The sequence below is a fragment of the Cajanus cajan genome, chromosome 2 (assembly GCF_000230855.2).
Source record: "Cajanus cajan strain Asha chromosome 2, NIPB_CcT2T_4, whole genome shotgun sequence".
Classification (NCBI taxonomy): Eukaryota; Viridiplantae; Streptophyta; class Magnoliopsida; order Fabales; family Fabaceae; genus Cajanus; species Cajanus cajan.
This window is the reverse complement of record NC_138518.1, coordinates 77,856,919-77,882,955: the sequence shown is the minus strand read 5'-3', so window position 1 is coordinate 77,882,955 and position 26,037 is coordinate 77,856,919. Positions and strand designations below refer to the sequence as shown.

The window sequence follows — 26,037 nt, the reverse complement described above, 5'->3', positions numbered from 1 at the left end:
TTGATATAACCAAATAACATAAATAACTAATAGCATTATCTTTATTTTGTCTTGTACAATTCCTTTTATATATTTGCAGCACTTTATTTTTAACATATTAATTTTTATATTTAAATTGTTTATTACTTCCACGTAATTACTGTAAACAAAAAAAAAGGACAGGTGTGGTTGAAAATGAAAACTCAAAATTTGAATTGAAAGAATAAACACGTGTAAGAGGTGAGGGCCACAATAATATTAAAATATAAAAATTGTAATAGAAATATTGTTTATTCTTAAAAGTACGTAAAATAAAAAAATAAAAAAAAATAAAAAATGTGTTTACTTTCCCAGACAGAAGGAGGGAGAGAAAACGTGAGAAAGTTCTTGGCTCGCTCGCAACTCCGAATATACAAAACGAAGGCACAACACTACACAACTGTCTCGCCTCTCCCATTCAAACATTCACCAACTTCTTTCACCGTAAGATCCTCTCTCTCTCTTCGCATCTCTCACAGTCACACTCTCTCTCTCTTCTCTCTGCAACTTTTAACCTATTTATTATTTATTTAATTTATTATCAACTGTTACCTTTTATTCGGTTGTGGCGGGAACCGGGGTTTTCCGCCGATTCCACATTTTCTCTTCGCTTCGGATTCGCCGTTTCCCTCGAATGTGTCTGCCGCCTTCATTCGCTTCTTTCTTTGCGTTTTCCACATTCGCTTCCGCGTTTTGCAGCGCCGTTTGCGTCTTTTGGTCCCCATAGTTTCCGTCTTCTGAGATCCCTAAAAGGGTTGCATTCTAGGGTTTCGTTTTATTCTCTTGTGTCGGGGTTTCTTCGCGGGACTCTGCGATGCTTTCTTCTTTTGTTTCCAATGTAGGGCTTTACGTAGCGTGCATTTCTTTAATGAATAAATAAATATTTATGTGTAATTGGGTTCTTCTCCTCTCCTTTGTTTTTTTTGGGGTTTGGAACTGGAGGCATGGGGTTTTGTCTCAATCTTGTGTCGCTTCTTTTAGCTTGTTGCATTGGTTCTAGACTGGATTTAGGGGGATGGTGTTTTTCAATTTTGTCGTGGAGATTGTTGTGGATTGGTTTTCGTCGTTGTTGCTTATCTGTTTTGGTATTTGGGATTTTCTTAAGGTTTCTGCTTCTGAGACTAATAGCTTTGACGAGTGAGTTTGAATGACATGAGATTGTGATGCAGTTCAAAGCGTGTTTTAAGTGAATATATGTTTATTTTGCGTTACACTGGGCTTATGTATTCATTTGTTTAGTTTTTGAGTTGCTTGTGAGTGATGGAGATCATATAGAAAACGATGAAGACAATATGTTTTTCCTGGTCAAAATTCATAGGTTTTATATATTTTTTTAAAATTTAATTTGGACAGTTAGAACTAGCTGTAGTGCTAAGGTAGATTATTAGAGTGGCTTCTGTTTGGTGGTTGCTCATTGTTTATTCTGGAACTGTTGAGATTCTTTTATTTTTTGCCCTTCATCAAATGGAACTGCTAGAATCATACCACTGACTGGTTTCGGTTCTGTTAAATTCTCAGTGTAGGGTGCATGTTTGTGACGAGAACTGAGGTTCTTCCTCAATGCCTCTTTTAAGGAGAAAGCCTTTTGCCTTGGCAGAGCTTCCTGTGGATTTGAAGCCAGATGAGCTTGTTTACCAAATTCGATTTACAAAAGAAATATTTCGAGATTATCAGTATCCTATACAGTCATCTAGTGTTGTTTTACTTTGGCATCATTGCTTTTATTTGTCTTTAAATAGGAAGTGGTTTAAAAAGATGGATTTATTTGTGTAACTTTTTAGCATCTTAGGTAAGTTGTTGCAAAGTTAATTGATAATATGTCTTTGCCATTCCATACTTGGTAATGGCAATGAAAGGATAATGGCTCCTTAACATGAAGTAGTGAATATTTGAAGCGATTAAATCTATACCGCCAGAGGGTTTGGATGTGTAAAGTCACTGGAAAAACTGTCTTGACTTATGAGGAAGCCATGGTGTCTGAACAACGTGCTACAGAGAAAGTTCAACAGATTCCTAAAGAATTAATGACTACTGCTTTAAGGATTATTCAATACAGTAAGAGCTATTCTCTTCTGAGTTTTGTGATGAATGAATATATGTTGATACAATGATGCATACCTGTTTTTACTTTATGTATTGCTTTAAAAAATATTGTTCTGCATAAATAATTATAATGTTGTCTGCAATTCTAATCCCTCTTGAATCTGCTGACTTTGTGAGAACGTTTAGTGGTTAATGTAGAGGGTTAACATACAGTATATAAATGCCTCTTTCAGAATGTATCTTGTATGAAAATATGAAATAGAATTTATGTTTGTACCACAGTAGGACTAGTGAGATGAAGGTATTATGCTACTAACTTGAATCGCTCAACCAAAAAATTATTCTATTTTGATCCAATGATGGTATTCAACAGAGAAATTAAAGTAGCTTTTGATTTTTGTGTTGCACTGAATTTGTGGTTCTTATTTTGTTTGGATGTGTAGTTGTCCAGTCTCGTATTGTTCTTATTTTGTTTGGAGTTCTTATTTTGGTTGAAACTAAGTGTTCCATTTTTTATTCAGCACAATATTCAGCAACTGTTTATTGGTTAAACAAGTCATACATCTTTGTTAAGACTTTAAGCTTATTCATGTACATCTGTCAGGATAGTCCTCATAATGTTAATATATATGTCTGCTTTTATTGTCACTCAGACAATTCGAGTTTCAGTTTTGATGTACCCTTTTATACATATTGCTTCATTGTGAGCTGTCATATTAGAAGGCCCTAACTTTTGATCGTAGAATGCTGTACAGAAAATGAAAGTTTGTTCTAGTTTTATCTTAAGAATTAATAAACAAGACTTGTTTTTTCTTGGAGAAGCTCTTGGCATTGTGAGCATTGATATTTTGATTGTTCTCCTTGTAATCTTGTATTTGAGGTATGTCATATTTTTGGTCATTAGACTTTTAACTATTTGAGCGATACTGCTGGCAGCACTTGCAGAGATTAAGTTGAAGTGGTTAAGTGATGACATAACTTTTTTGGAGTTAAGACTGCTTAAATTTGTTTAGTGAAGTTACAAAAAATAGTAAAAAGACATGTTTTTGAGAATTGAGAAACTCAACTACAAAAACCATTTGAGTTTAAGAATTGCAACATAAAATGTTATTTAGACATATGCACGCCAGCTGTTGATTCAAGTTTGATTATATAATGCTTTTCACCCAAAAATTTGTATTTTTCACTTTATACTGGACTGATTAGTGATTTTTTTTTTTTGCAGGCATGCTCCCTTTGAAGGATCTTGCTGATTTTATTGCTGAAAAATTGCAGAAGCGTTTGTTTGTGGGTGCTGAATTACATGGGAAAAAAGATGATGGAGTACATCCATGCAAAATATTAAAAGTCATTCAGAAAGGAGTTGATAAATTCTGTTATGAGGTAGCTTGGCTTGACAAAAACAAGAATATAAGTGAAAGAGCAGAAGTCAGCGCAGAAGATTTGGTGCATAAGAAACCACTTTTTAGTAGAAATATTTTGAAATCTTTTATTCGGGAGTCTACATATCGGAATGCCCCTTGGGTTTTGCATGATGAACTGGCAAAAAATCATGGAATCTCAACTGACATTCCTGAGGAGTTAAGAGGAAGAGTTTTTTTCAAAGACGGACTTTTAATTTGCTCCAAGAAAAGGAAAAATGAGGTAGACATGATAAGGGAAATTCAGAGTTTCTGTTTCTTTTTTGCTTTTCTGTAATAGTATAATATCATTGATAATTGAGAGAGTACAAGAACATGAGTTGGCTTTTATGATTGGTTTGTTATTTTGTTAATTAATTTTAGTGCATTATTTTTTGTCCTAAATTTATCATTTCCAGGAATCACTGGAAGACAGTGATGGTAAAAGGAAGAAGTTGGTTGGGGCACAAGTCGTTGATTCTGGCCTGGAGAAAGGTAAGGCTTATAGACTGAAACCAGTTTTAGCTGCACGTTAATTTGATTTTATCCTTTTATTGTGTGCAGTAGTCTAATTCATTCATTTCCTGATAAAATACTTTTCATAAGCCTAGAGTTTTGTTATTCATTTTTCTCCTCTATATTCTCTCGGTCTATTTTGTTGGAATTGGGTGGTATGGAGAGAATGCAGGTGCATCTCTCCTTTTTTACCAAAGTAGAAAGTGATTTCTCGTGGTTTAGAAATTAGAATGGTCTGATGTTTCTTTCCCTTTACATCATACAGCTATCATTATACATAAATATCTTTTTAACAAAAAAACCTTGAAACTACTTTCTCTTGCAATATGACTTTATCTAAATAAAAGGTTTTTGTGACCACAAATTTTCAGAAAACGGCCGACACAAGGATGAACCAATCAAATACCCCATTGATGATTTATTGGTGAAGCCTAGTCCAGATGATCCTGTTTTCACTGATCGTCCTTCTCCATCAAGAGACTTCAATATTCCAATGAGTTGCGTAGGGGATCTCTTAATGGTTTGGGATTTTCTTACTTCTTTTGGTAAACTGTTGCACTTGTGGCCATTCTCTCTAGAAGATTTTGAAAATGCAGTCTGCCATAAGGATAGCAATGTGGTTCTCCTTGTGGAATCTCATGCAGCACTTTTTCGACTTCTCATCAAAGAAGATGATGAATGCTCCTCGGCTGTGAAGAAGCGAAAGTTGAAGTCTAAGGTTACCATCTCACTCACATACATTTCTTTTTGTTACTGTTATTAATAGACAATTGTCCATATTTTATGAGATATTGAGATGGCTTGACCCAGTTGAATATTTCTTTTTTCAGTATCCTCTGTAACTTGGTTAATGCTCTTCTCATCATTATTTTATTGTGACAATATCTCATTCATTTTAATTTTCAGATTACAATGATTAATTGGACAGAATATTTATGCAATTTCCTAGAGATGATCAATATTCCTGAACTACAGCACTGTGAAGCAACTATAAAACGGGGACATTATGGCCTTGTGGATGCCAGTGTTAAACTAGAAATCTTATGCAATTTGGTCAATCGAACAGTTGGATCTGCAATTTTCAGGGAGAAGTTAGATGTGATCATTGAACAGCGGCAGGCACTTGGGGCCACTAGAAGGGAAGAAGCACTGGAAAAAGCTAGGAGGAGAAGAGAAGAAAAGGAGCGGTTGAAAGCTGAGGCAGAAAGCAATGGATATGTGAATGGGCATCATATGAACGGTGCAAATGTCCTTACAAACAATATGCATGGTATACAAAATGGAGAAGCACAAAATGGTGATGTGGGAGAGAAAAGTAAGATAAAGATAGAATCATCTGGGCAAAACGATCCATTGAGTGGAAGGTTAGATTTTATCACATGTGCTGTTTTTGCTTGCCAATATGTATCTACAAAATACCTTCTTCTATTTGGTGGTTATTACATTTCATTTTATTTCCTTCTAAAAATTAATTTGTATTTTGCAGTGGGATCAACCATTTAAATACTGCTTCAAAAAAGACGCCTAAGAAGCAAAATTCAGAGCTGAAAGAACCAATGGAAAATGGAAAAGAATTATCCAGAAAGGAATCACCGAAACAGTTGAAGGGTGATAAGAATCCATCAGAGAAGAATAGTGAAGAACAGAGGGTGCTGCCTATCTCCCTGTTTAGATTGTTGTCTATTCATTAAATTGATCTTTATTGACTGTGTCTATTGTACAGAAGGAATATTTTGAACGGGAAATGGAGAAACGAATTATTCGTAGAAGCCCATTAGGTAAGGATAGAGATTACAATAGGTATTGGTGGTTCCGTCGTGATGGGAGGATATTTGTTGAAAGCTGTGACTCCAAGGAGTGGGGATACTACAGCAGTAAGGAAGAGGTACTAGATGAAATAGATTTCCATTTTTGCATTGTTATTTGTCCACATTTTTTTTCTTCTAATTTCCTGTTGGTTTGCTTGAATAGCTTGATGCATTGATGAGTTCACTGAATTGCAAGGGTGAGCGGGAAAGGGCACTGCGAAAACAATTAGAAAAATATTATAACAAAATATGGTAAGTTGGATTTTTCTTTTATGTATGAATACCTAGGTAGCTTTTTCCTTGTTTTCTATTCGTGTAGTAAATTAGTAATGAAGCTATATCTTGATGAATACTTCAGCAGAACCTTGATTTTCACACTTGTAGTCCAATGTGCACATACGCCACTAAGGTCATGCTGTAAGCAGATAAACTTAAATGGAAGACTAAATCAGAAATTTGCTGTTGTACGTGATGTTAGATTGTTAATGTTGTTATTATGCAGAAGGATCTTCAAGTTGGCTAATCAATATTCTGGAGCTGTTTGCTGTGGCTTGAGTGAAATATTATATACTCTAATTTAATATGAATGTGGTTGTATTATTGACCATGATAGAATAAAAATAACGTGATGTCCATCAATCTTGTTTCCAATTTAGATGTTGTGAATAAACTTTCTATCTTTATTCTTTAACTGTATACTTAGAGTGTGAAACACAACCGTGAGAAATTAAAGAGAAAAAGTGGGGGTGAGAGGGGAGTTGACAAAACGAAGAGAAGTGCGGGGAAACTATTGATATAATATTATTTAGTTTTTGCCAAAAAATTGTAATTCACTTTTTCTGTTGGGATGTAAATTTACTTTAGTAGTACTAATTTGTAGTATTTTATCTAACAAACATTTGAATTAGATAATATTCTGAAACTTTTGGAACAGAGCAAGGAATGGAATTTTTTGTAAGCTGACTCTGTTCACTTTATTAATTGTTGAGATTTTATTTTTTTAATCATTTCTCTCCTTGAATTTTGAGATTCATTCGTTTATCTGTATGTTTACAGCTTGGAATTCCAGAAAAGATCGAAGGATTTGATGCACAAGATTTTGGATGAGTCTGTGCTTCGAAGGTCTACTCGTGTTAGAGCTCCACCTAGACAGAACCCTGCAAATGCTTTTCTCAGATATGTTAACAAATGGAAAGAAGAATAGGTGGTGCGGGGGGAATACGGTAAAGTCAATCTTCAAACAAATGAAACTTGGAACTTTTAAAGGAGCAAGTTTGATTCATAGCCTTGACAGTAATAGGGATTAAGTAGTTTTCCGATCCATTTTTGGATGATGGACAAGCATGCATACTTGCATGCTTGTTTCTGAAATTTTGTACATGACTTGTCCGATTCTTCAATAATAGCGCAACCGGTGAAGGAGAATACCTTTTTAACTTCCTCTATTTATCCATAATATGGTAGCAAAGATAAGTTATTTCAGTACTCTACCATGGTTCTAATAAACATACGTTCTAATAAACATACTTTGGGATTTTTTTATTTATGAATTCATACTTTGGGATATAAGATGACCTGTAGAGGCTCACTGTTTTGTGTATTTACTCATAATTTTCTTGCATGAAAGCAACTCACCAATTTTGCTCGAGCATTAGGTAGTGCATATTTGTTTTCGCATCGTTGATCCGCGTTATTGTATTTTCACAAAGAATAAGAAAAAGATGCAGAAGCAAGCTTGAGTAACTTAGCGATATTGAACCTGTTTGGAGACAAAGTAGAGGTGTTTTTGTTCTTTAGTATAAGAGTTTTAAAAAATACTTTTAAATTTGTATTTATGTAAACTTATAATGTATTTTCACATACAGAATAAGAAAAGGATGCAGAAGCAAAGTATAAGGGAGGCGTGAAAAATCATGTCGTGACCAAACATGCAAGTAATCTCTTTGGAAAGGAATAGCCATTGCTGCCAAACTCGAGTGAAACTCTAAGCAACAGTACTTTAAGAATTGACCGAATGAGCGAGACATTTAGGTCCTGGTTTAATTTATTAAACTAATTTAATTGGTGTTTGAACTGAATATCAATAGATATCTGTTCCGGTGTACAATTGGTTCATTACTTCTTTTTGTATTTCAAAATATTATAAATTTGTGATCGAGACAAAATCAGTTGAATTATATAGGGAAAATCTTCCTGAAATTTGTATTTCATCTTGTAAAATTTGACAAAGTAAATCATTAATTATAATGCGAATTTATTTAAATATGATTTGATATCAACCACAATTTTATATTTTATTTTGAGGAAAACTTTAACAATATGCTATTTTTTTATTCATAAGAATTAGGGTATTCAAATTTAGGATCTTACACATACTCTTATTTTATATTTTAACATAATATAGAATTATATTTTAAAGTATGAGATCAAATACAATATATAGTAATTCTAATGGAATTACAATATTTGAATTTAGGATCTAACACATACTACTTTACAATTTTAAAGTAATAATATATATGAAAACTTTTATACTTTAAAATTTAAATGCCTCATTAATATTTATTATTATTAATCTTAAATTACGTCATGTCACTTATTATTATTATTATTATTATTATTATTATTATTATTACGTCTTTCTAGTTGTCGATTAGATTTGGAGCGATCAACAAGGTTTAGAACATTCAATAAATAGTTTGACTGCTTAAGTATGTTATACAGTGTTATATTTATGTACATCTGTAAAAAGAAGATTTTATTGGAAAAGATAAAATCCACTTAAATGATTTTTACATCTTGAAAAAAAGTATTTTTTGGTTTAAAAAAACAAAATTTGGATTATAGCATCCATCAATCCATTTTGAAAAGTAAAAGGCACATTCATAAGTTATTTTTTATTTTATAATCATGACATCGATAAAAAAATATTTATTATAAAAAATAACAGTTAATGATAGACATTTTTCTCCCAACATAAATATATTTTATATTCAAACCAAAAATTTGAATCTTCAATATCTTAATTAAAAGACATAAATTGTTACTACATGTGTGTTAGAATGTGCTCCATAAATTTGGCACACTTAACACTTTTATTTTAACTGATTTTTATTTTTTCACTTTATACCAGGTAAATTGTTGCTAAATTCTCACTTGGTCATTGCTTTTTTTTCTTTCGCGGATCAGATTGTGCGTCTCGTGTTATGATAATTATGGTACTACGTATGAGATTTTGTTTAAACTTCAAAAAGAAAACTATACGCTGGACACCAATAAAACAACAGGATATGCAGACATTTCCCATGTGAGCAACCATGTGTCTGGTTTCATGTCTAAATCCAAAATTTTGCTTAAAAAACGTGAAAATCAAAAGCTATTCGAAGTAACTTCTCCCTTGAACATGACGGGAAACCAAAAAATCAAAAAGGTGTTAAGAGTCTGTTAAGATATAAACTAGGAACACTTTTGGAAACTTATATATTGAAAACAAAAAGTGTTCTACGATAGGAAAACCATTTACGGTGTTGCTAAGTTTGTATTCCTACATGCTCTAAGTCATACTACGCAAATATATATTGTGTAGCTTACTAAAAAATCCTTATTAGGGAAAAAAAAATCATAAACTGAAAGGGAGGAGTGAATCTCTCCAGTGACATTTTCACCGGATGAGATCATAGTCATTCAAATTGAATATAGTTTGTTTTTATTATAAAATGAGGATTTAAAAAATTTAAGGTGAGATTTTAACACTTTAAAATCATAAGTTTTTTTTTTTCCCCCCTACTTGAGAGAATCCCTTCTCATATAATGGGATACAGCAACAGTACTTCTCAATTTTGTACATGAATTTATTTTGTAAGCTCCAGCTTTTTTAATTTACTTTCTTGGAGCATGTCTAGCTTTTACAATATTTTCCGGCTTTTTTCATCTGTTTCATGACATGCCAATGATGAGCATTCAGCGATTATTATTTTTCACCTTGGTGTACCTACATGAGTAGATGAGCTAAAAGCAAAGTAACACAAAATAACAGATTTTATTTGAACATTCCCTGCAATAAGTTTTATTGTGACGACAAATAACACATCAGAATTGTGTTCTCAGGGCACCAACACATTGCAACTCCAAAGCACATAAACCTTGTAAGCCGTTGCTGCAGAAAAAGCATTGCTGGGAATATAAGCTATATTATCTCGATTACGGCTCGACCGACAATTTTTCCTTCATTGAGATCTTGGAATGCTTTGCCTGCCTCCTCAAAAGTGTATCTTCTAGAAACAGCATGATTAAGATTGAAGATACCTGTTTCGGCTAATCTAATTAACTTTGGAAGATCTTGCCTTGCCCTGCCTCCATATGAGCCAATAACTTGTATCTGCTCGTATACAAATTTAATATGTGAGAAGAAACCATTATAATGCTAAACTTAGAATGTGTTTGATAAAACTTGAGACTTTGTCATGCTTGAATATACTCATTGAGTGTACAAAAGGTGTATTTAATGGTGTGTTTGGGGGAGGTGATTTAGTAAGGAATGGAGAAAAAAGGAAGATTATCAAGGAATTAAAAAAAAAAAGTGTTTGGACAAGATGATTTTAGTAGATTTGTGAGGAAATTGTAGTGGGACTCGTGGATTTAATTTCACTTTTTTATGAGTGGATTTGTATGAAATTTTTATCAAAAAAATAATTGAACAAGACTTGCATTATTGTCTAAATAATATTTTTTACATTAAAATCTAACTATATAAATTTTAAAAATACCAATTTCTCTTTATTTCTCACCTAATTCCACTTTTCCAAACAACTACAAATTTCACACTATTCCCTACCTATTTCCTATCAAATCAATTCTCACTTATTCTTTTCTATTCCCTTCAATTCTTCCCCCTCATCCAAACAAAACATAAGGCTCCTCTGAGTAAGTTGGGATGTATCAACCATCATTTAATTTAAAGTGCATCATGATCTTAACCCAGTAAAAATCCTTAGCTTGTTTTAGAGGCAATCTCACTTGAGGAGCTTTTTCCATTAAAATGTGCTAGTATGCGACACTGCTACTGATATTTAGTAAAATAAATGAGGCTAGTAGGCTACACTAAAGGAAACTGCTGTCATTTTAATTCGTTTTTTTAGATAAAATGTCACTAAATTAAAATATACTGAACTTTTTAGATCTTCATTAGCAAACACAACAATATATTTTCAGTCTAAAAATTTCAACCAAAAGAAAATCTTCAATCAGTTTGTTCAAGTAAAGGCAAATTATTTTTACTACCTAGTCCTTAAAAGCCTGACTTTGGCTTGGCCAGGGGAAGAGGAAGACTACTAAGGAGGCAAATTGGAAAAAGGAGAACCAGATTGGCTGACAAAACAAACATTAATATGCTATAATCATAATAAACAGTTTAAATTCATTTTGAATGGCGGTAGTGGTTATATGTGGGAGTACATGTAACAAAAACAGCGATTGTGTATATACAGAGAAAGCACCTTTCTGCGAACAAGCCGATTTATGTCCACCTCTCCTAAAGAACCAGCTTGTGCCAGACCAATCATCACGGCTTTTCCCCCATCCCTCACACTTTGTGTACATTGAGCAAATGTCTGTGATTTTCCCAATGCTTCCACAGCAACATCAACACCCTTTCCACCAGTAATTTCCTGTGTGAAGTATTGCAAACAATTAAAAAACACGGGTCCCTTCAAGTGAACAAAATGATGCATGATAGTGTGTAAAAAGTATTAAGTATGTCAAAGTTATATATATATATATATATATATTTGCTCCATGGACATAATCCACACAATGTTCCAAAACTTACAACTAAAGATTAATCTGTACTTGTGGGATGTGGTTTCCGCTGGCCATGTAAGATGTGTAATTAGAATTAAGTATGTCAAGGTTAATATAAACACATAATAAATGAGCTACTCTTCCTTTTTACATGTCGAAATATGCAGCACATCCTTTTTAAATTTTGTGATGGAGCAATCATTCAAGAGCCATAGATAGAAGGTCTTTTTTGGCTTTGACAATTTTCTAATGAAAGTCATCTACAACAAATACTGATTCAACTCACGATAGATGCATATTGGGAAAATGTAAACAATAGGCAAAAGGAAAATGCATATACAATTATCTTTTCAATGGGATCTTCCTTTGCTGAATTTACAGTGTGAGTAGCACCAAATGTCTTTGCTTTCTGTAGCTTTTCATCCCGAACATCCACAGCAATTATATCTGAGGCACCAAAGGCTCTAGCTATCTGCAAACAACTGGAAAGGGTGATAAAATTAAAAGGAAAAACAATTTGATTAGAGCCAATTGCTCTAATACATGGTCAACTTAGGATAACTACTAATTCCAGATTATTATGTAGCTGAGTATATCAAATAATCTAGTGAGCAGAGGGGTTCTACAATTTATACAGCTCTTCTCAAGTTCTTAATTGCCTAATGACTAGCATATGTAATGTTTTGCATAATATCAGACACTTAAATGTATAGTTCCCAGAATGTTTTCAACAATTCAAACCTAACGTTGGCCATATAGTAATAATCAGATGTAAATAAAATGGTTATTAAAAACTCCAAGCACTAAGGCAAAAACCATATATCGCTGAGGTAAATATACCATACCAGAAATTATAACTATCTGTTTTTTCTTATTGACTTGAGATAATTTGAAAACAGATACAAAAGGAAATAGACACAGCTAGGAGAAGATTTAATTAACAGCATAAAGATCTTCTGAAAATTGATTAGTTACCTAGAACCAACACCCCCAGTTCCAATAACAGCAACAGAATCACCAGGACGCACTTGAGCCGCATGAGCCATAGCACCATAAGCAGTAAAAACAGCACATCCTAGAATTGCAGACTCTGTATATGGCAATGATTCTGGTAACACAGACACTCCATTTGCTGGCACAACACAGTATTCAGCAAGCCCTCCCATACTATACATGAATACTGGTTTTCCTATAAATTGCAAATTATTTTCAGTATTCCAACAATGAATGATTATATAATTAGGGATAAATACACTTGAAGAACATTGAAATTTGTACTAGCTGGATATAAAATACCACAATTCATTACAATTACGCTTGTATGAACGAAAAGATTCAGAACATGCACTTATTTCATGAATAAAGGAAGTTGACGTGCTTCAGGATTTGTAATATCAGTAGTATTGAGTATACTATCAAGTAACCATGAGCTCAGGTGTTCGTGGCGATGCTTCTTGTAGGATGATAATTAAAATAAGATAAAAAGAGTCAAAAAAATTACAAGACTTTTGAATAATATCTAAATCACTACTGCAGCAGCTGTAGTACACCAGGGGAAAAAGTAGCAATAACCTAGTCAGGCTTGAAATAATAGGAAAAATCACACTAACCACTGTTTTGAAGAAAGAGTCGAGTTTCTCCATCATAGAGGGTTCCTTTTGCCCGGTTATAAGCAAAGAAATCCTCACATAGATCATCATGGCCCTGTATACTATTTGGAGACAACATCAAGGATGAACAAGAATCCAGTTAACATATAGAGTGAAGTGTCTAATACAACATTACCCTTGAACAGTAGGAGCAGTTGCCACAAGGCATGATGAAGGCCCCAACAACTCGGGATCCAACCGGAAGTCTGAAACAAGAAGTGCAATTGTTATTCCTTTTGGTTAATAATTATAGCAAACTGAGTATAACATCATAACATAAAAATGTAGCAGCAAAATAGTTTTGCATTTCCAATAACTTTCACCTTTCTATGGTTTTGCTGTCAGATTGTGGTCCATGTTCAACAACCTCACCGGTAATCTCATGCCCCAAAACACAAGGACTGTGAAACGGAATTTCACCTTTCATAACATGTAGATCAGAGTGGCATACTCCACAGGCTACATCACAATGACACCAAAACACAATTAGATCCAATAAAAACCAAACTATCCCTCAAAAAACACATCTCATTCCCTCCTTAAGACACTAGTATTTCTCCTCGGCCCCCCTTGTTTCTTAAACTATGAAGTGTGTTAACTACACAGTCAATGACCAAATAACCACTCAGAGTAGTTACCGTCTAAACAATCAGGTTCCAATTTTTTTTTAACATCACCCTTTCATTTCCCCGTTGACTTGTCCAAAACACACACTCAGAATCATATGTATACAACCAAACTGAATGGGGTGAATTTCAAAAGACACATGGACACTAGATAATAACAAAAAAAAATGAATTTTGGGGAAGATCCTTGTTCCCATTAACGTAGTGGATGCACAAGAATAGAAGGGTACCCTCTTACCCTTGGTTTTGATGAGAACTTCGCCGGCCTTGGGGCGAGGCATGCGAAATTCTTCGATGGTTAGAGGCTTGTTGGGTTCCCAATGCACAGCTCCACGCATGTAAGATGGCAATCCACCACCACCACCAGCAACAGCTTCGCTATGAAAGGAAGAAAGAGACGCAGAGAGAGGGTTTTGGATTGAGGAATGGCGAGAGAGCAAAGAGGAATAAGAAGCAAACTTGGAGTAGTAAGTGATGATGCTCCTCCGAACCGTGGCAGATGCCATTTCTGAATTTCAGAGACAGTGTGGTGTGAATTGTGATGGATCACGACAAGTGACAACCTACGGGAACCGAGTGAGTTAATGATAACTACGTAGGAATTCAATAACAAATCCACAATGCGATAGAGATCCAAACTTGACATGTCATCAATTCATCTAACCTTAATATTCAATTCATCCTTGAGGCAACTTGCAAAATCCATTCGGATGAGGACGACTAATAATATTTGTTAGTTTGTTTTACTTTTAATGGGTAAACTATTGCGAGTAATGTTATTTAATAAAAAATAAACTGTTCAACAACGTGTAGTATTATTATCATTTTTGTATTTTTTTTTTTCTATCGTTTGATTTATTATAAAGATATTACTAATGATCATGAAAATAAATATAAAAAATATTGTTGTAAAACTTTAGTTGTAATGTTAGTATTATTTTTTCACAGTGATTTCATTATTTTCTACTTTTAGATTCAAATATTCATTTTTATTTTTATATTCAAAAGAGCCTCTGAAAAATAAACATTTCGTGACTAATTTTAATTTTTACTTTAAATTAACTATTTCATTATTTATATCATTATATAAAAGATATATTCTTTATAATAATTATTTTTTATTTTTATTTTTATTTTTATATAGATCAATTTGATTAGGATTTCGAGTCGATTTTATGTGTAATAATTAGGTTATTTTTAACTTACTCAACTTTCTGAACTAATTTTGTGTATGATGGTCAAGTTGTTTTCAACTTATACATCTTCTAAGTCGATGTATGATGGTTGGGTTATTTCTGAGTTACACGTCTTCCGAGTTGTTGCATGATGGTCAGTTGTTTCTGATTTATGTCTTTCTAAATTGATTTTGTATGTGATGATTGGATTCTTTTTGACTTACATGTCTTTTTCAGTCAATATTGTGTGTGATGGTTATGTTGTCTCTGATTTACACATCTTTTCAAGTCGATTTTTGTGCATGAAGATTAAGTTGTTTTTGAATTACACGTTTTTTGAGTCGATGTGTGATGATTAGGTTATTTTCAACTTACACATATTTTCGAGTCAATTTTGTGCATGATGGTCAAGTTGTTTTCGACTTACACATCTTCCAAGTCGATGCATGATGGTTGGATTGTTTCTGACTTACACATCTTTTCGAGTCTATTTAATGCGTGACGTTTTAAGTTATTTTCAACTTACACATATTCTGAGTCAATATGTGATGAATGGATTGTTTCTGATTTACACATTTTTTTCGAATCGATTTTTTGTTGATTGACATTGCTTGTGCATAATGTATAGCTTAGAGGAAGAGCAAAGATTCTTGATTTGTGTGGCTAGGATAAGTTTTATCGGACTTCACGGTAGGCACCAAAATGTTTTGATCTGAAAAATGCACTACAAATAACCTAACCATTTGTCCAAAGCTAGAACATTAAAGAATGTATTCTGCCTATCTTTATCCTATGATGAAGACTTTATACCCAATTATTATGTCTTCTTAGGCCCCTAAAATCATGAGATTTAGTGTGAATTTCGTTCTATTATTGGGTAATGTATTTTGGTACTTAATCATGGTCATTAATGATTATTGGTGAGCAATATGAGTCTTTAGTCGAAAAAATGACGAGCTATTATAAGTACAAAAATTAAGTCAATTACGAAGTACAATTTTTTACAAAAGCTTCTTAGATAACACATCTCGATTACATGTTGGGATAGTTCTCTTATCTACCGGCATGTAACATGAAGTGCATATAAGCTAAATCAAATAATATCCCAGATAACACATCTTGGTTATAGGTTGGGATAGTCTAGATATTGATGTGAGAGATTGATGCCACTTACATTGGGATGTGATTCATTTTTTTTAATTTATGAACTTAATTTACACACTAGTTTAAATAAAACAATCAAGAATTAATTTGTACATGAAAAAAGAGTGTGTTTAATTTGAAAATTGCACGCCTCAAATTCTAATTTATTTTTTTAAAACTTAGAAAGAGAAAAACAAAAATATTAATGGATTGAAAAATAACAGGTTATATTTAATCCAATGTTTTTTAAATATACCCATAAAATTTGAAGGATAAAAAATGATATATTTATAAAAATTAAAAACATATTTAATGTATTGTCTTGACTTTCTGCTGATCGATCTTATTACTTTTAGCACTTGAGTTTGAAGGGATCTTATTACTTTTAGCACTTGAGTTTGAAGGGTTATGTACTATTCCAACTTCTACCAATCAACCATAATTGATCGGGATACCATGGCTCCAGCAAATCAACTCTCTAATAGGAAGTCAATTTCATACTTCTAAGGTTAAGCCTCATGCTTAGCACTCCTAGTTTGACATTGATCAAGCCCACCATATAACTTTAAAAAGGCACTCAACCGATGTCCAATTACCTTCCAATAACGAAACGATGGACAACGGACACGCCTTGTGATTTATAGGATTATTTATGGTAATAACTATACACCATCATTTACATAATCACGACAAAAAAATGTGTGATTTATGTCAAGGATAATCTTCTGGTATGTATGAGAATGTCAAAGCTTTGGATAAGTTAGGTTAATGTTTTAAACCTAGACAATGATTATGGTATTTTATGTTTTTGTTTGGGGTAGAGGAGAAATAAAAGGGAATGAGAGAAAATAAATGAAATTTGATTTGATAGAAAAAATATAAGAAATAAAGTGAAATTCGTAGTTGTTTGATAGAGTGAAATTATATGGGAAACAAAGTGAAATTAGTATTTATAATTACTATTTTACTCTCAAATTTCACAATTCTCTTAATGAAGAGGATATAAAAAAAATAATATGGGATTTGTTTTTAATTTCTTACAATTCTCCTTAAATATATTCTACCAAATATAAATATTTTTTTTTCCAAATCTATTCTAATTCATTCTAATCCATTCCTATCCCTATTAAATCACTGACACTAAACATAGCTTGAGAAAATCTTCTATACTAAAACAGTTAAATATTGAATTTATTTATTTTAAATAATTATTCATATTTACATGATAATTATAATATTTTTTTTATAGTTTTACTTGAGTTAAAATTTCAAAACATGTACAATCACTTGTTGTTGGTGGCAAGCGTGTGGTTCAGCGGTAGGGGTTGATCCATACTTAAGCAAGGTCAGGGGTTCGAATCCTGCCTTGTGTATGCAGCCGCGTTAAATCTTGGGGCCAGTTATCCCATCCTTTGAGGTGCCTCCAACGTAGCGAGGAGATTAATCACTGCTGTCAGCGGTAGATACTCCAGGGACGAAAAAAAAAAAACTAACCGATTATTATATGGAATAAGTTAAACGATGAGTATCAAATTTATGGAATTCATTAGATGATCCTTTATAGAAACTTTTCTACAATATGTGCTTAAATGCGGAAGAGGTAGAGTTAAGATGAGAATTAACAAAGCTGTGGTGGAACAACAAAAGGGGAGAGAGAAACAGTGATGAGAATGAAAGACAAAACTAGAGAAGACACGTGGACCAAAGTCGTAACAAGGGACAGTTGTGAGGTGAATGACCCTTTCATGTCTTTTTCTGATTCCATGACTTGTCCGAGGGGACAACTTCACATTCCATCATACTGCTTAGTGCTTTATTCTCTTTTTCCCTTTTCAAATAAACATAATCTTACAACATCAACCATAAATATAGAAACGAAAACATAAAAAGTAATCAAGCATATTTAATGATCCCATCATTCAAATTCAATATTAACTATAAATTATTAAGTAAAATAACTTTATTATATATAAATATTTATTTATATATCTTAAAATTATGATATATATTTAAAATAATAAATAAATAAATAAATGTATATATATAAAAAAGAAAATCATTATAAAAATACAACCACTGCATATTATTGTAGAAGGAAAATATTAATAATAATAATAATAATACATAAAAGAAATTACTAGTAACATGTAAAATTAGAAAGTTATTTAATTAAATTATACTTCTTTAGTAAAAAAAGAAGGAAAAATTAAAAAATAATAACAAATTATTAGTCATAATAATTATAATTGTCTTGTGTTAAAATTAATATTTATATTAATTTAGATGAAGAAACGAAAAAAATAATAGTTTAGAGAAAAAAAAATTGCACAGCCTATATATTTAGCCTTTTCATGATTGCAGGTTGTATTGAAGAAGTTATGAAAACCATCTTGATTATAAGATGTTTATAAGTTCTTATAAATACTTCTGGAAACATTTATAAAATATAATAAAATTAAATAAATTGTGTATAAACTCTTTTAAATGAGTTTTAATATATTTAAATTTTATAGTTTTCTCATATCCGAACTCAAAAATTAAACTCTTAATCATATATACAAAAAATATAGTTATTTGCATACTATATCCGCAATAAAATTACCTTTTTATATAAAATTTTATTAGATGATTGATTGAGGTAATAATACTCTGAGTAGATATCAACCCAAAAAGTGGTATCACTCATCACTATCAAAGAATTCAAGATTTTTTTATGTATAAAAAAAAATCTTGATTTTTTTATGTATAAAAAAATCAAGATTTTCTAATTAAAAACACTTGAATCATACGTGTCAACAGGTAATAGGGAGAAGCATAGGGGAGTAGAGAAAAGGAAGGTGAGATTAACAAATTTGAGCTTCTGCTTGGAAAAGAAGATTTATGCTTTGGGAGAGTAGAGAGAGGGACAGGTCTAATGGCGGTGTTCAAGTTTGTTCAATTACCTTAACAACAAACACCCAAATCCAAACCAAACTCAACTCTTAGAAGATTTCATTCTTTCTTCTCTCACCTTTGTCAATTCTTCACATAACATACATTCATTTCTCTCTCTCTCTCCTTCAGGACCTGACAATTTGTCACCAACTTTAAGTACTTACTTGCCCAGTAAACTATTTCATCGTCGTATGCTAAAAAGCTTCCAACTTTAAAGTTAACGAAAACGAAAAGCTCTCTGGGAAAGAAAAAAGCAGCAACAAAATTTGATCTTCGGTTTTGGGTTGCAATTGTAATGCTGAAGCTCTCAGAGCTTTATCAGTGAATCCCCGGCATCCTCCTCGTGATCTTTGTCTTTGTACCAGGTAAAAATATATTTTTTAATTATTATAGTTATTGTTGTTATAATTTTTTGTATATGAGTGTGTTCTATCTTTTGGCCATAAGTCACATGAGCACTGTAAGTTTGGTTTTTAAGGTATCATTTTTTTTAATTCCTCTTACTTCTTTGATGAGTCTTAATACACTTCATTAAGATCTGTTCATTTGGGTTGTGGGCATAAAGATTATAATTTTTTTTATCAATGCCCATTTCTTTGAGATGACATTGGAATTGGGTTAAGTTATGAATTATATCGCCTTAATTTCTTTTGCTGTTGCAGGTTGTTTATGATATACAAGCAGTTCAGAATTTCGTTGCTAGGCATTTAGTTTAGCACTACCTTTCTGCTTCTGCCACAACATGTGAGTTTAATCTCTTTCTGAGGTCACTTTAATTGTCTTATGGTTGAAGATGATATGAAATTTGTGGATCAATTATCTTCAATTTCCTTAGTGGAAGTCTAATATAGTATGGAATCAAAGGTTTAGTTTATTATATTCCGTAGTGCTATTCATTCAAGGGCACAAATACTGTTCTGTGTGGTATTCAGTTTGGATTAATTATTATTTAAGGTTGTATTTTGTCTCTTTATAGATGGATCTCGTTTGTTTCTGGTGAGCGAAAGTGGACATAATTTCATTTTAATTGATATTTAACTCTTTGTTCAATGTTTGCTTCCTTGCCTGAATTGTCTTATAATATTTATATTTTTTTAATTCTTATAATTTTATGTAGAAAAAGATGGCAGCTCTGGTCAATGCCGCAACAAATGACAAACTGGCTGAAACTGATTGGATGAAAAATATTGAAATCTGTGAATTAGTTGCACATGATCAAAGGTACCCCACAAAGCTTTATTTACTTTATATGTTGTTCAAGGTTTTGAAAAACTGTTCTTGGCCATTGTTGCGGCCAAAATGTCAAGGTTTTTGGAATTTTGCGACTGCAATTGCAGCCACATCAACTACAGCAATTTTTTGATCATGACAAAACTGCAACTGTGACCATGACTGTAATTTAAAACCTTGACGATGCTGTTTCTCTTGTATTGATCATTATTCATTGATCAATGCCTTGAGATATGATCAATCATGATTCTTGTTCACTGCTACTCCGAGATGCCTGAGCCTAGCTGGCCTGTTACATGATTGAAATCATAAATATGGCAGTATAATTCTTGGCTCCAAGCAATCTTTCTTTTGCTGACCATCATATTTTATTTTTCTGAATATTCAGGCAAACTAAAGATGTTGTTAAAGCTATAAAAAAGAGGTTGAGTAACAAGAACCCTAATATTCAACTTTATGCCGTTGTGGTGAGTTTAATGACTCTTGAATTTTTCTGTTTATAATTTTTTATGTGAATTTTCTAAATAGTTTAACCTGCACCCACAACTTATATGAAGATAGTTTGGCAAGAAATTTTTCACTATACCTGATATGTAAAAGATTGTTATGATTTTCTCTTCTTGAATGTTTATATTACTTGGTTTCCTGTACTATGATTTTGTACTAACTTGTGTATAATTTTTTTATTTTCTAGTTGCTGGAAATGTTGATGAACAATATTGGAGATCGTGTTTACCAGCAGGTGATTGATACGGGAATTATTGATATTCTTGTGAAAATTGTGAAGAAAAAAGTGAGTTTTTCTCCAGTCTCCACACAGACTATTGTTCTTTAGCAAATTTAATTTTCCCTTAATCTCCCTCTAATTTTTTTCTTCTCTCACTTTCCTCTGCATGCAGTCAGACTTGCCTGTAAGGGAGAAGATATTTCTCCTACTAGATGCCACACAAACATCCCTTGGTGGTGCGTCTGGGAAGTTTCCACAGTATTATAATGCATATTATGATTTGGTGGTAGGTACAGATATGTGAAGCACAACCTTTACATTGTTCGATTGTTTAATAAGTGGCAGCTGGACTATTGTCTTAGCAGAGCATGAAAGAAGTGAAGTAATTTAGCTGTTATGGTTTTAAAAATATATAAGGTTTTTTTTTACTAGATAAATATTGAGTAAGAGGCTGATATGGCAGACCCTACTCTTGGGTTCATATTTGAAGAGGATAGTTGATGCTAACAGCATATGCTAAATTTGGGTATGGTAGTTTCTGTTATGGGTTTATGGAGTGCAGTTGTAATGATTATATGAGAAGTTTGAAGAATGATCCAATGTAGTTCTGTTTACAGCAAATGGTGGTAGTTTTACCTTAGAGTCGGGGGTGGTCTGCAAATATGTTGGGTATCAGTCTTTGATCCTATTTTTGCTAATAAACATTTCTTTGTTACATATTTTCTCGCTGAATTATAGACAGCCATCCTATTCCCTTTGTGTGTGTATACCTATGATACAAATGATCATACGGAAACACTTTTTGTCAATACTAGTTTATTATTTGCGAACGTTAAAATTTTGTTTTACCTTTTTGCAGAGTGCTGGGGTGCAGTTTCCTCAAAGGGATCAAGTGACCCGATCAAATCGTCCTCGTACTCAACCTAGTAGGATTAACAATGTACCGAACAGGGAGCAGGCCCTGCCCAGACAACAGCAAGCAGAGTCCCAAACTGTTCCCGAATCTAGGTGACTTCTTCTCTTCAGTTTTGGTATACTTGTGGTGGACAGGATCTTTGGAAACCCTTCTTTGAGTGCATAGTCTGGATGTATTGAGCAGGATTTACTACTATTAATTTGGGGATAGAAACTTTGATAAGAAGATTTATCCAAATACAATAGCATTTTTATCAAATGAAACAAATGAAAAGAGACAAATTTGAAAATGTATTTTCCATTAGATGCTTTTTCTTAGTTCCGTTTTGGTTTATTTAATAAACTTAGAAACATGGATGATTCTTGATATGGAGACCTCTCCACTGAGCTGGTGGAGAAATATCATTCTGAAAATATTTGTTCTTGTCATCTTTTTTATCCATCTAAGCATATCTCTTATTCTGCAATTGTGTTTTGCAGCATTATTCAAAAGGCTAGTAATGCATTAGAAGTTTTAAAAGAAGTCCTTGATGCTGTTGATGCCCAACATCCTCAGGTGAGCCAAGGACCTGTCATCCTGAAACCAGATTTCAAATTCTTAGAATATGACTTCCTCTTCATTGTGATTAATACTTGATCTACCTTTTCATTGATGCTTGCTATGATGCTTCCTCAATTTCCAGTCAAAATAGTAGGCCTCTTGAAATTGTTTTGCTTCTGATTTTAAGATTGACAACAAGATCTGAAGTTCAGAGCCTCAAGAAATTGCTTGATGATGATAAACAAAAATAGCATGGAAATTGGAAACAATAGGAACTTCTTCAAGATTATACAACAAATTAGAAAAAACAGCAAGGCATATGCTGTCAATAAGAAGGGATTTTGACAAATGATTATGATATTCTTTAAATATTTGTTATCTTCATGATCCTAATACTCTGAGATACACACATAAAACGTGGAAATAATCACATTCAAGCTTTAGCTGAAACTATAAATTTTCTTTTGCAGGCAGCAAGAGATGAATTCACCCTTGACCTTGTTGAACAGTGTTCATTTCAGAAGCAAAGAGTAATGCATCTTGTGTTGGCTTCTCGGTAATTCTGCTTTATAGTTTTCTATTCTGCTAAATGCATATACAATTTCTGCTTCTCATTTCTTGACTCAAAATGTTTAAGAGTATAGATTATAATGTCTTTGATTTTGGTCTGTTGGTATCTCAGAGATTTTGCTTTGATACTTCATCCATTTTAATAAAGGAAATTGCTTGATAGTATGAAGAATAAACCAACATCCATCTATGATTTTTAATCAATTCTTCCTTCCTACCAAAAAAAATAGAAGCAAGTGTTTCATACTTCACTGACATTTTTTTAAATACCATATAGCAGTACCATTTAATAATTCTTATGCAGTAAACTTTTGCTATCGAACTAAGAGAAACATACTTTAAGTTTTTCCATGTTGCTCGTTATTTTCTAAGAGGTAAGCAGAATATTAAATGAACATGTTATTTATTTTTTCAATTAATAGATAATATAACGCAAAATTAGAAAGGAATTATTCTTAGAAATGTTTTAAAAAAAATGAAATTGGTAAATGGTTACTCATGAATCATTATTTTAATATAATTAATTAGTTAAATGATTATTTGTTTCGAGACTGGAAATAATTTTGTGAAGTTTTGTTCTTGTAAATTTCCTTTATATTCATGTATTTGTACATGGACACATTTATTCTATATTCAATTTGCACCTTCAACTGTTTTTTCTCTTGTTTGTAGAGATGAGAGGATAGTTTCTCGAGCAATTGAATTAAACGAGCAACTTCAGCAAGTTCTTGCAAGACATGATAGCCTTCTTTTGGACAGAGGCACAACAATAGCTAATCACTTGAATTGTGAAGAAGAGGAAGAAGAACCAGAACAATTATTTCGGAGGTACCTTGCTGATTTATGATCATGCTAAACTTATTCCCTTTTTTATGTAGGATGAAACTGTATCTTGAATATTCATTCCCTTTTTGTTTTATTTATTTCACCCAATGAATAGTGTTAATGTGTCATAAAATGCAAGCAGTTTTGATTATAAGAGTCCTAGTTGGCTAAAGTTCTCTACAAATACTGGACGATCCGGCCTGTTATCCAGTTAAAATAGAATGGATCGTGAACCGGTAAAACCAGTCTAAAACTACCAAAAGTTCTAAAACCATTTGTTCATTCGGTCTAAATGGCTTATAAGTAGTAGATTGAAGTTTGTTGGACTGTCGATGTGGGACTTCTACTAGAGTAGAGTAAGTGAACTTTTCAAATATGAAACTCAGCAGCATAGCCCCTTTTGTGCTTGATGTGGGACTTAGTTTTGCAGTGTGCAGCTCTCTATCAATATGGGACTTAACAGTGCAATACAACTCCTTCCTTTTTAAGTTTAAATTGTTGTGGACTAATAATTATATTTTTGAACCATTATAACTTTCTGACTTTGCATATTGGTTTTTGCATTTGGTTGAGGTAGTTCCAAATTTCTAATCTAATATTGATTGCCTAAAAAAAAAATTCTCCATTAAAATAGTTTTGGATACATACAAGATGCAATATAGTTAGATGTTTGTTGCAGTAAAATCTGTTTCAACATAGCTTGAGGACCAATAACAATAACAAACCATAAGAAGTCATATAATAAATTATACAATAATGAAATTTAAAATAGTAACAACTTATTATGGTTTATGTCTTTTTTATTTTTATTTTTGTCTATATTGGTTCACTGTAATATTTGGTTTAACTTGATATAAACATACTTAAAAATATAAACATAAGATCATGTTATAAAATAAATATTATGTTACTTTCTAACTTCTCTAGAAAACTATTGTGGCATAATCTGATTTTAACTTATATAAGATGTTTGATTCATTTACCCGATGTTCTGAAAACTAGACCAGTCCATCCAATCGATGCTACCACCTGTTCAAGGTGCATGCTAGGATTCACATTGCAAGTTCCTATACCTTGCAATTGAATCCTAGCATGAACCTTGAACAGGTGGTAGCATCGATTGGATGACTGGTCTAGTTTTCAGAACATCGGGTAAATGAATCAAACATCTTATATAAGTTAAAATCAGATTATGCACAATAGTTTTCTAGAGAAGTTAGATCATAGAGCTTCTACAAATGTTAAGATGCATAGGTTGATGTTAACTTAAGAGAGAAGCTTGATTCGTTTTATTTCTTTATTTTCTTCTCCCATTAAGTGTTTGCTATAAGATTTATCCAACTGAGACTAGGTATATAGTGTCAATGTGAGTTGATAACTTCTTTATGAAGAATAAAACTGGATTTTGGTTACATGCATTCATCTCTATACAACTAATGGCTGGCAGATTACGCAAAGGAAAGGCTTGTGCAAGACCTGAACACGAAGAAAGTGAACCTGAGTTTCCTCACTTTGGAATGCTTGAAGAGAGACTCAACCGTCCATTAATAAGACCAATATCTTTGGAGCCATCTCGAGAAGCTAATACATGTCCTGCTCCTGCTGTGATTCCTCCTCGCATGGCGATTCCACCACCGCCTTCAAAGCACATTGAGAGGGAGAGATATTTTCTGGAAAATAGAAAGGATAGTGCTACTTTGGCTGGCCACTTGAGAGGACTCTCCTTGCATAGTCACAATGGTAGCAGCTCTCACAGTGGAAGCTTTGATTTTAGTGATTGATCTCTTAACACAAAAAGGACATATTTATTAACTTTTTGTTTTTTTCCCTTCTTTGGTGTTGGGAGTGGAAGTTGATGGTTTCTGATTTAGTCCTTGTTTGTGTGTTGGGGTGAGAGATGGGGGGTTATATTTTAAGCCTGCTTCAGTTTGTAAGAATGTATGTAATTATTTAGTTACTGAGATCATGTTCTGAGACCTGAGGTTTTGTACGTCCCAGGTGAAAGTGTGATAATGCTTTCTCTTTTTCAAATTTTTGGGAACTATACTATATATATTTTTTCTCTCAACTTACAAGCTCTTAATATATTTTCTTACTCATGCTGTAACTTGATTGCAA

At 32.6% G+C, this 26,037-nt stretch overlaps 3 protein-coding genes across 5 annotated transcripts; 2 read left to right on the top strand and 1 right to left on the bottom strand.

Moving 5' to 3' along the window:
- Positions 1-303: 303 nt before the first annotated feature.
- Positions 304-7,225, top strand: LOC109807929 (uncharacterized). 2 transcript variants are annotated; one of them, XM_020370661.3, is made up of 11 exons: positions 304-462; positions 1,537-1,691; positions 1,901-2,073; positions 3,287-3,705; positions 3,881-3,956; positions 4,349-4,695; positions 4,884-5,341; positions 5,464-5,626; positions 5,701-5,862; positions 5,949-6,037; positions 6,842-7,225. In XM_020370661.3, the coding sequence occupies exons 2-11, from the start codon at positions 1,579-1,581 to the stop codon at positions 6,987-6,989; spliced, it is 2,148 nt and encodes a 715-aa protein (XP_020226250.1). In that variant the 5' UTR covers positions 304-462; positions 1,537-1,578; the 3' UTR covers positions 6,990-7,225. The 2 variants fall into 2 exon arrangements, with proteins under 2 accessions (XP_020226250.1, XP_082925290.1); XM_083069164.1 differs by lacking the exon at positions 304-462 and adding an exon at positions 575-856.
- A 2,580-nt stretch (positions 7,226-9,805) lies between these two features.
- Positions 9,806-14,579, bottom strand: LOC109808766 (GroES-like zinc-binding alcohol dehydrogenase family protein). Of its 2 annotated transcripts, XM_020371898.3 has the most exons (9): positions 14,524-14,579; positions 14,098-14,422; positions 13,557-13,692; positions 13,370-13,439; positions 13,195-13,288; positions 12,560-12,773; positions 11,925-12,066; positions 11,281-11,451; positions 9,806-10,163 (listed from the first exon to the last, which is right to left on the bottom strand). In XM_020371898.3, exons 2-9 carry the CDS (start codon positions 14,363-14,365, stop codon positions 9,972-9,974), a joined length of 1,287 nt encoding a protein of 428 aa, XP_020227487.1. In that variant the 5' UTR covers positions 14,366-14,422; positions 14,524-14,579; the 3' UTR covers positions 9,806-9,971. The 2 variants fall into 2 exon arrangements, with proteins under 2 accessions (XP_020227487.1, XP_082925291.1); XM_083069165.1 differs by lacking the exon at positions 14,524-14,579 and having other exon boundaries at positions 14,098-14,491.
- A 4,444-nt stretch (positions 14,580-19,023) lies between these two features.
- On the top strand, positions 19,024-25,987 carry LOC109809787 (TOM1-like protein 5). Its single transcript, XM_020373185.3, has 11 exons — positions 19,024-19,476; positions 19,774-19,855; positions 20,229-20,332; positions 20,730-20,808; positions 21,036-21,134; positions 21,241-21,354; positions 21,928-22,076; positions 22,464-22,539; positions 22,995-23,080; positions 23,767-23,922; positions 25,367-25,987. Exons 3-11 carry the CDS (start codon positions 20,235-20,237, stop codon positions 25,698-25,700), a joined length of 1,191 nt encoding a protein of 396 aa, XP_020228774.2. The 5' UTR covers positions 19,024-19,476; positions 19,774-19,855; positions 20,229-20,234; the 3' UTR covers positions 25,701-25,987.
- The last annotated feature ends 50 nt before the right edge of the window (positions 25,988-26,037 follow it).